Raw genomic sequence first — 10,634 nt, 5'->3', positions numbered from 1 at the left:
AAATATTTAAACAAATAATATTACAAACATCACGGACGGTATTGGAACACTTCCGTTAATGTTAATTGAAAATTACACTCGCTCCTTAGCGTTGGCTAGAAGAAAAGGGAAACACGTGCTCTCCACACATAAACAAAATTAAGTTAATTTACGATAAAATAAAAATGAAATAAAATAATTAATAATAAATATAATATATAAAAGAAAACGATACCCGGTCTCTGAAGAGACCCATCCGATGGTGTGGATGCTTCGCCGAAAAGACCTGGCCGTTCGCCGTTAGTTATTTATTAAAAAAAAATGACCAAAAAACAATAAACGTGAGCACTATAGCACGGTCAATGACAGAAGAAAGAATGGAGAAGAGTCAACACCGATCTAACGGCAATTTCAAATCGATAACGGCCAGTCTTTTTGGAAAGGATCAATACTGTTAAACAATTCAATTTTAATTATATTTCTCTTTTATCGCCTTATCTAGCGGTCAGCTGCAAAATAATGAGTGGTTGACACCGCTGTGTCAGAAAAAGGTTCTTTCGCGCGATAAAATAAATAAGCAGACATAACAAAAATCATAAATGGTCCACCTTCGATTTTGTGACGTTATAAGTTAAAAAACGTTCTTCCGTTAAATCCGAATTTTCGATATCCGGCTAAAGTCCGGTCTCATCTAGTCCGGATTAGCGAGACTCTACTGTATATATAATCATGAAAAATCGTTTGAATAATGTTATATTGTAAATTTGATTTATATACAGAATGATTCACTTACTGTAAACGACTTAATTTATCGAAAATCTAAAAAAAAATATTAATAATTTCTTTATTGGCTTCTTTTAGTTTAATATTTTTCTCGTTATTTCAATCACAACAAAAAATTTATACTTATTCTTTAAATCTTGACACGATATTTAAAGGTTATTAATTAAATATAATAAATTAAATGTAACACCATGATTAAAATAATGGAGGATTCAATTTATTACACCATTAATAATATCCATAAAATTAAATAATTAAAACACGGTTGACAATACTCAAATTCGATATGAAGTCAATATATCTAAATTTCGTTTATTGATAATGGTCTAATTAAGAAAATACTGTTCTATGGCAACTTTTGGACCAGTATTTTTGGAAGTTAACATAAAATTGTTAATATATATTAATTTGTACTTTAAAAGTAATGCCTAGAGGTGATGAATGGATGCTTATATTATTATAACTAAAGATTTCTCGGCCGTCGTACTCTTCTTCTTACCTTGATATAAATATGTCAATAACTTTCAAAATACTGACCCAAAAGTATACAATTGGTTATTTTTTTAATTAGATCATTATCTAATTAATAATCTAGTGAATCATGTGTGTTATCATTGGAATAATTTAAGTTTAGTTTTAGTTTTAGTTCTTATTGAGGTGGACATAATGCCATGCACTCAGAGCTATTCGTCCATTGTGCGCACGTCATACCGAATTGTCTTGATTCGGTTTACCCACCTAAGTGTTATCACCAAAGTGTTAATACATTACCAACCATAAAGTCACCTCTAAAGATGACCAAAGAGTCCTGTCTTTCTGGCGAAATTAAGTATCTCTCTGGGTTTTAGGTTTTTAATATCCTCTTTTTCATGAAATGGTTTATTCAAGTAGTTTGATCTTAGTGTGGACAAGGCTTCACATTCGCACATGATGTGAAATGAGTCTTCCTCTTCAACTCCACACTTCCTGCACAATGGTGATTCCGATACCCCCATTGCGTGTAGATGCTTAAGCAGGTGACCATGTCCTGTCAGTAGACCAGTCAGGGTGATTATTTGATGTCTAGTCATGCTATTAAGACCATCCAGCAATAAACCAGGGGTCTTGATAAACACTTTAGATTGTCTAGGTACTACCAAGTATTTCCAGATTTTCCTGTGTTGTTAGATAGTTATCTTCCTATTTTTGTATACCAGCAGGTTCTGAGCCTCTACCAGTATTGCCATCACCTCTGCTTGGAAAACGGAGGGTGTTGTTCCCAATGACATACTGACATTTATTCGTGGCTTTAAGCCCCAAATTCCAGCACCTACCTATCCTGATTTTTTGGATCCATCTGTATATATCACAAATCCTCCTTTGTCAGTCAGGTGGTTAATATTCCATATTCTACGTGTAGTGATAATCACTTAATAGGGAATGTTATCCCTAAGAATCGGTTTTATATAGTCCAAGGGGTATTCCAAAAAGCCCTGGTCTATCTCTTTTAGTATTTTACCATGTTCTGTTGTATCACTCTCCAAAGTCCACATACCTAAGTTGTGGAATCTTAGTGCTGTAGCTTTGGCGTGAGCTTTCACCTCTAGATGCAGAGGAGGCAATCCAATTAGTGCCTCTAATGCGACCGTTGGTGTAGTTCTTAATGCTCCAGTGATGGCAATAGCAGCCATTCTCTGTATGCGACTAAGTTCTTTCCTAGCTGTAATGAGTGCTGTTCTGGTCCACCAGACCAGGGCACCGTACAATATCATAGGTTTAATCACTGACGTGTACAACCAATACATAACTCTTGGTTTAAGACCCCATGTCTTTCCCAAGGCTCTGCTGCAAGTCCACAATGTGGTCATTGCTTTTTTGATTCTTGACTCAACATGTGATTTCCATTTTAGCTTACTATCCAAGATAATACCTAAGTATTTTACTTCTGATTTTAAGCTAATTTCTTGTCCATTCAGAGTAAGAGTGTCCAGGTTGTCTAGTCCTATTCTCTTTCTAGTGAACATAACAACCTCTGCTTTATTTGGATTAACAGATAGACCGTACTTACTACACCATATCTGTATAGTGTTAAGTCTCTGTTGTGCTAAGTCAATAATAGTGTCTGGGAATTTACCCACCACTGCTATAACCAAGTCATCCGCATAGGCTTGTGTATAACAATATTTGTTTAACTCTCTAATAAGCGAGTCCAATACTAGACACCATAGCAAGGGGGATAGAACCCCGCCTTGTGGGCATCCCTGTTTGACACTCTTGATTACTTTGGTCTCATTGAGCTGTCCCAAAATGGAGCGTTCCTTAAGCATGGATTCTATCCACTTAATAATAAGTGGTTCTATTCCATGCTGTTGTGCAGATTCACACATAGCATCGAAGGGAGTATTGTCAAAAGCCCCTTCGATGTCCAGGAATATACCTACTGCATACATTTTATTCTCTACAGCTTTCCCTATCTTAGTAGTTAAGCAGTGTAGAGCTGTATCAGTAGATTTCCCCGTTTGATACGCATGTTGGTTTTCATGTAAAGGGTTCTCCTTAAGAGGCCCCTCCTTGATGTACCTATCAATAAGTTTCTCCATAGTCTTAAGAAGAAAAGAAGTAAGACTTATTGGTCTGTAGGATTTTGCTTCATAATAGTTAGTGCGGTTAGGTTTGGGTATAAACACTACCCTAACCTTACGCCAGCTTTCTGGTTGATAACCATAGGCAAGGCATGCCCTAAATATTTTGCAGAGATGGGGGACGATTATCTCTAACCCTTCTTGCAGAAGTGCAGGGAAAATTTCGTCACAGCCTGCAGCTTTAAAACTGCCAAAGGCTTTTATTGCCCATCTTATTCCACTTGGGGTTATCACTCTCCTGGTTAGTCTCCAATCAGCACAGGTCACTCGTTTGTCCTGTGCGTCATGTTCCTGTTCTCTGTTGTTAATTGTAGAGTCAGGAAAATGTGTATTCATCAAATGTGATAATGTTTCATTATCATTATTGGTGAACATTCCGTCTGGCAGTAGTATTGCCTCGACAGTTTTGTTTGGTCCATTCCTTAGTGATCGCAGAAGTCTAGTTGCTATAGGGAGTTGTTGTATATCCCCACAGAACTTCTTCCAGCTTTCTCTTTTGGACTTTTTCAATGCAGATTTGTAGTTCCTTTGGGCGTCCTTATAGGATTCCCAGTGTTGTTCCAAACCTGATTTCATTGCTTTATTTAAGAGCTTACGTGAACTCTTTCTTAATTTAGACAGGTTAGCATTCCACCAAGCTACACCCTGCCCTGTACCTTTCCTTTCTATTAAAGGACAGTTTTCTTTGTAAGCTGAGACAATGGAGTCCTGTAGCATATTTACAGCCCTTTCAGTACTCTGTCTCGACCCCAATCTAAACTGTAGGTTAATCAGGTCACGAGAGAGATCTGCCCTGTATTTGTCCCAGTTTGTTCTTTTCGGGTTCCTATAGTACTCCGTCTCAACTTTGTTAATTTCCAAAGTGAATCGTAAGTGCCTATGATCAGAAAGAGAAGGTTCGGAGGACACTTTCCACCCTTTTATCTTTTGAAGTAACCCTTTTGAACAAACTGTCAGATCAATGACTTCCTGCCTGTTCCTGATAACAAAAGTAGGTTCACTACCTCTGTTTAGTATAATTAGGTCTATAGTCAGCAATAGATCCATTATAACCTCTCCTCTTTGGTTGATGTTACTGCTCCCCCAAATAGTGTGGTGTGCATTAGCATCCATACCTAGGATTAGTTCTAATTTTTCATTTTTGCAATAATTAAAGAGCATAGTTAGGTCCCTACTTGGGTCTGTGACCTCATATGATAAGTATCCTGAAGTATAATATTTTTACCATCATTTAGTGTTACTCTAATAATAGTGAAGTCTGCACTTAATAGATTAAGTATCAGGCTGGCTTTAACTTTATTATTAACCAAAATGCAAGTTCTTGGTTTATCTGCTTGTTTATGAAACAGTTTAAAATTCCTTAGATTAAGCCCCTTAATCTGATCACCATTTATCCATGGTTCCTGAATAAGTGCTATTTGTAAGAGTATTGTTGCCTCTCAGTTAGGGTCCTTAGTAATACACTGCTGGCCCCTTTACTGTGATGCAGGTTTATTTGCGTGAATTGAATTCTATTGTCAGCCATTCAGAAAAACTGATGTTGACGCTTAAGAAAGCACGCTGTACTGGGTGTGATACAGGTGTCTGAAACAGTCCCTGTGTCACACAGCCACCCCTGTGGGTGGTGTTCCCCCGCCGACCACAGGTGGCGACCGTGCTTTAGGTTCACTCTCCACATTTCCTTTTGGATCCGTGGAGAGGTTCCCCTTAGGTGTAGCCGTTGTTGAGGGTGGCGGTTTCCTGGGTCCCTTTCCCTTACGTAACACACTTCTTCCCTTCCCTTTCGAGGCAGGAGTAAAATTAATACCTTCTCAGCTTCGCATCGAAGCTAAAACACATCATAGTAAAATTAATACCTTCTCAGCTTCGCATCAAAGCTAAAAAGGTGATTCGTTTTTAAGTATTATAATAAACTTATTGTTCCAATATTGTTGTGATTATTCATAACAATATTGAACATAAATTGAATATTAATGTGACAAATAAAACAACATCAATAATATTGTAAATTTATATAATATTGTAAATTTAATGTAATTAATACAAATTATTATCACCTTAATAATAATACAGGAAACAGTACAGACATAAATAAATAACGCAAAAAATAGTATGAATATATTAACAGATAAAAATTAAACGTTATTATAATTATTGTGTTTTTAACATCAGAGATGGTTGTCACATAAGAACCCGGCAAAATTATAGTTATATTCTTAAAAAATTTCGAAATTAAATTGTGAAAAAAAATAGATTTTATTTAATATAATAACATACTACTTAATCAATAATATTTGCTTCTATTTCGGGACATGTGTCTATGTAATTTATAAATGATCTAACTAAATTATAGTCAGTATATTCAGAAAGAGTATTAATTTGTTTTAAAAACATTCTTGTATTGAACAAACTGTAATAATCTACAGTTTCAAGTTTTTCAGGATTATGAGCTGGTTTGTTTGCTCTTTCAGGGTGTTCCTGACCAAACAAAAAAATTGGCGCTATTGCATAACATTTCAAAGGAATACAAATATCGGTCAGAATAATTTTCAATTCGGATTCTAATTTAAAATAATGCTGTTGTTTATAATTTGGAAACTCATCTTCATCTACTGAGCCATTTTTATTTTTTGGAATATAACTAATGAATTCATTGATATTTGATGTAATTTTAACAATATCAGAATCATTTTCTACACATGTAAGCTGAGAAAAATTATTTAATATTAGTAACCATTCTTTTGCAAGATATTCTACGACATTGATATTTTGGTGTTGAAGGTACAAAAAATGTTTCCAAGTCAACCTTAACATAATGACCTTAAAGAAGTTAAAGAACAATACATAATAATTCTTAATTGATTTAAAATTTCCGTCTGACCAGTCAAGTGAATTAGCTCTTTTAAACATTACCAAAATGTCCTTATTCATATTAATACTCCAATTCACTTGGACATTATATTCGTTTTCTAAAAATTGTAATCCTTGTTGATTTGTTACAGCGTTTCTCATGAATAATTTGGTTTTAGAAATTCGTTCGAATCTTTCAGGTAATATTAATTCAGGACTATTGTGTATTTCAATAAATTTATTTATTGTTTTACTATTTTTTAACAATAGTAAATTTATACTTTTTATATTCGTTATTTTTTTGAAATTGAGATTTGTTATGTCAACATTAAATTCGTTTGACTTATCACAATTTATTACATCTTGTTGCAACATTTGTATGACATAATCAAGAGCTTTATCAATATATTTGAATCGATCGTCATTTTTCGTCATTTTCTGGCCGTCATTAAATTTAGGTAAAAATATGATTAAGCTACTTGAATATATATATACTAACCATAAAGATCCAATTTTTTCTTTAGCTCTATCATACAACGTACTTATTTGTTTCTTAACAATTTGGTTGTACTTGCATATATGGACTATTATGCGTAACAAATGTTCTTCATTGCCTTTTAATAATCCTTGAGTAATTTTCATATAAGTCAAGGCACTAAACATGCAAGAACATTTGAAATACTCATGACTATTAGTTGATTTTAAATCAGTCAAGCTCGTTGAATTAACTAATCTGTTCATGCGACAAATTAATAGAAATAAAAGTAACTTAATTGCAATTGATGTCATAATGTTCATTGTATTTTATTTTGTTTTTCGAAAAAATTGAATTTTTTTTATATTATATTCAATAAATGAATGTGGTTATATACAGAATTTCGTGTGAAGTATGTGTATATTGTTTAAATTTATAATTATCGACAGATGTTTGCTTCATTTAAAATTGAACTAGATATATCTTTAAATCGTTCTTTAAATAAAGGACTTTTAAAGCCATTCCCTAAACAATTCAATTTTGTAGAAAATCAAGATTGGTTTCAAAAATTATTACAAGTTATTCAAACAATTTACATTTTACAAAAATATTCCAAATTTATTAGACATTAACAAATTGATGAAAGAAAAACCCATAAGTTCTAAATTGAAATATTAATAAATCTAAATAAGGTGATTACAAAAGAACCCGCTAAGCTTAGTGAAGTGCAATATTGTACCGAAACAAATATGAACAATTAATAGAAATTATTATGTTAAGGACATCCAAATGTTCCTAAATCGACAAGATTCCTTGTTTTTACAAAGCGATTATTGTAAAACAATTTCAGTTATAGAAATATTTGAAAAACTATTGTAGTTTTAAAATTAAACATTTTTGTTGTTTAAAACTTACAAAAATCAGTATTATACTTACAACTCTAAGTTTTTACATTTCCTTTCTTAATTTTCAAACGATTTTCATTGACCGAGTTGGTATGAACTTATTTGCTTTATTCAATTATTTTTCATTTATATTTTATTTCTGTCAGTTTTTCACGTTGTTAACTACATTTGCCCATCTGTTAATATTTGTGTCAAGTAATTTTATTCGATATAGGTCGCCTCATGCATAAATGTCGTGTGTGCGTCATATATTGCCGTCAACGTATGGCATTACTTGCCTGGTTTGATAGAGTCCCCATATTTCAAATTAAACTTCATTTTTTATATACAACTTCAAAGACTTTTTATATTTATCTTGAATGCTTTAAATTTGGAATAATCGAATACAAAAATATTTTAATAATTAATTGATTAATTTTAACGAGCCAAAAAATTTAAACTTATTTAAATTGCAACTTAATATTCGTTTTTTTTTTACTTTTATCTATTCTCAAAAGCGTTTTGTAATGCTTAATAATATTTAGAAGACTACTAAATTACAAAAATTTTTTCTTATGTCCATATTTTAGTTATTTATCTTAACTTGGACTAGGAAAAGTGTCAGATATCATTATACTTGACCCAACTATGCCACATTCCCACTGTGCTGGGTTTCGTTATATTATAACAAATATTTTTTTTGTGTTTTTCTCTTATAAGTTAAATTTTTATTTTGTTTGAAATGTAATTTCAAAGCTGCAGGTCTGTTACTACCTGCACTGTTGTATTTATTTTGTGTACCATAACGCACGGGTGGGGCGGAGCTTTGCCGTCTTTATTTGAGTCCTTAAATAAGTTAGTTGACCGTTATAGTAACAACGTGGTAATCGAAAAAAGAAAAAATAAAGTAGGATAGTAAACCAATATAATTTCTTGTTAATTAATACAGTCCATAAAATCTCGAACAATTATTTAATGGATTTATATTGATTTTGTAAAAAATATTTAACTATTAATTCTACAATGATATATAAATAATTTTAAAAAATAGTTATAAAATGGTTTAACAGAAATTTAATGATATACTGTGATAAAAAGAAATATTTTCTGAAGAATATCTAAAGTAAGTGTATATTTTTAATATTTGTAAATATCGACAGATGTTTGCCTGATCTTTATAATTAAATTAGGTAATTCTTTAAAGTGAACTTTTAGCGTTTTTTTTATTTAAACTTTTATTGAATATAAGTTTGAATATTCTTATTGTCGATAATAGGAAATAAATATTTTAAAAACATTATTACCAATCATTTTAGTAATTTTTCAAGTTTAATAATTGTATAAAAGTTTTAATAATTTATTACAGAAATTTTATTTAAATATTATAAAAAAAGGATTTTATAAATTGATATAATTGCAAAATGATGTATAGATAATTACAAAAAAAAATTTTTTTTTAATATTTTATTAAATTATTATTATGAAAAGGTTTTATAAACAATACATTTATGATGACGTACAGCAGAGTCTCGCTAATCCGGTCATCGCTTATCCGGACAATTTATATTTCGTACTTTAATACTGCTTTATAATGTATCTATACATACACATAAATATTATTTATATCAATGTTGATTGTATAACATAATTGTAGGTACATATATGTAGGTACCTCTACGAAATATTCGGCAATACCCATGATTAAGATATGATAGTTTCAATTACATATTGTAATATTGTTTCGTTCAGTGGTGATTGTGTGCTCGTGTCGACCGTTACGTTTATTTTTTCCTCCGCTTATTTTAAAAACAGTGTAAAATTACAACTTCGGTTAAACGTAGGAAAGCGACAGTAAGGATAAAAACTTCAAGCTTTATTTCGTATTGATGCTGACGAATCACTAACAAAAATTGCACAAGAGTTAGGAGTAAGTAAACAAACCGTTTCTGATTGGAAGAAAAATCGAGTAGAAATTGAAAATTTTTGTGCCAAAATGGTGAATGTGGACAGTTTAGGTAACAGACCCACGTTAAGAAAACCAAACAAAGAAACTTTAGATAAGGCTTTGTCTGTACATTTGGTTTTATCAACAACGTGAACAAGGCCTTCCGTTGTCGGGTGTAACCTTACAAGTTATCGCGATAAAATTTAATGAAAAATTGAAAAGAGTTCCTACATTTACTGCTAGTGTAGGATGGTTGTCACGGTGGAAAAATCGACATGGCATTCGTGATCTTGGTGTAATTGGTGAAATTTTATCAGGTGATAACGTAGCAAGTGAAGACTTAGAAAACAAATTTGAAAAGTTTTTTAGCGATCAAAACCAAATGCCTTGTCCAATATTTAATGCTGACGAAACAGGATTGAACTACAAAATGCTCCTAAAAAAATCATCCCAAAACAACAAGTTAGTTAACTTTATGGATCTTTTAAAAAATGTATTAATAAAAACTGTTCTTTATATAGTCGCAGAAGCGTGGGAAGAAATTAAGCCAGAAACACTTCAAAAAAGTTGGAAAAAATTGTGGCCTAATATTCCTCCAGAAAACTATGAACAAGATGAAACAACTTCTAATGAGGACATTGATTTCATTCAAGTTTTTAAAGAGTTGGACGGTTGTGCCGACGTGGAAGAAAATGATATTTCTGAATGGATAAACAATGACACCGATGTTGGTCATTAGGTTCTTAGTGAATGACATCGTAAATGCATGTACTGAAAACACAAAAATTGACAGTTCAAAAAATGAAGATAATGGTACAGATCAATCAACAAGCCCGACACATTGTGAAGTCAGTGCAATGCTGGAGCAGTTGATGACTTACTTCGAAAAATAAAGTGAAACATCTTCTGCTGAGCTACTGACTTTAAGGCGTCTTTGACATCGCACAGCGAAATTATGTTATTCTTCATTAATACAAAAAAGTCTTATTTTCTTCTAAGATTAAATTCTAAAATATTTTTCTAATATTCAATAAATTTGTATTGTCATATGACCACATAATAATAATAAAATGATGTAATGTAAAATTGTAAATAAA

The 10,634-nt window shown here is 31.9% G+C and overlaps 1 protein-coding gene across 2 annotated transcripts; it reads right to left on the bottom strand.

The window, feature by feature from the left end:
- Positions 1-5,380: 5,380 nt before the first annotated feature.
- On the bottom strand, positions 5,381-8,646 carry LOC126903059 (uncharacterized). Of its 2 annotated transcripts, none has more exons than XM_050681003.1 (2): positions 7,645-8,646; positions 5,381-7,233 (listed from the first exon to the last, which is right to left on the bottom strand). In XM_050681003.1, exon 2 carries the CDS (start codon positions 7,029-7,031, stop codon positions 5,664-5,666), a length of 1,368 nt encoding a protein of 455 aa, XP_050536960.1. In that variant the 5' UTR covers positions 7,032-7,233; positions 7,645-8,646; the 3' UTR covers positions 5,381-5,663. The 2 variants fall into 2 exon arrangements, with proteins under 2 accessions (XP_050536960.1, XP_050536961.1); XM_050681004.1 differs by having other exon boundaries at positions 5,381-6,966; positions 7,645-8,644.
- Between the last annotated feature and the right edge of the window lie 1,988 nt (positions 8,647-10,634).

This window comes from Daktulosphaira vitifoliae, unplaced genomic scaffold, assembly GCF_025091365.1.
Source record: "Daktulosphaira vitifoliae isolate Bord-2020 unplaced genomic scaffold, ASM2509136v1 Scaffold_3, whole genome shotgun sequence".
Classification (NCBI taxonomy): Eukaryota; Metazoa; Arthropoda; class Insecta; order Hemiptera; family Phylloxeridae; genus Daktulosphaira; species Daktulosphaira vitifoliae.
The sequence above is the reverse complement of the archived record's forward strand: the minus strand, read 5'-3'. Positions and strand labels throughout refer to the sequence as shown.

Bases quoted from the DNA above. Each gene is read 5' to 3' on its own strand.
- LOC126903059 (XM_050681003.1), bottom strand. From the start codon at position 7,031: ATGAACATTATGACATCAATTGCAATTAAGTTACTTTTATTTCTATTA.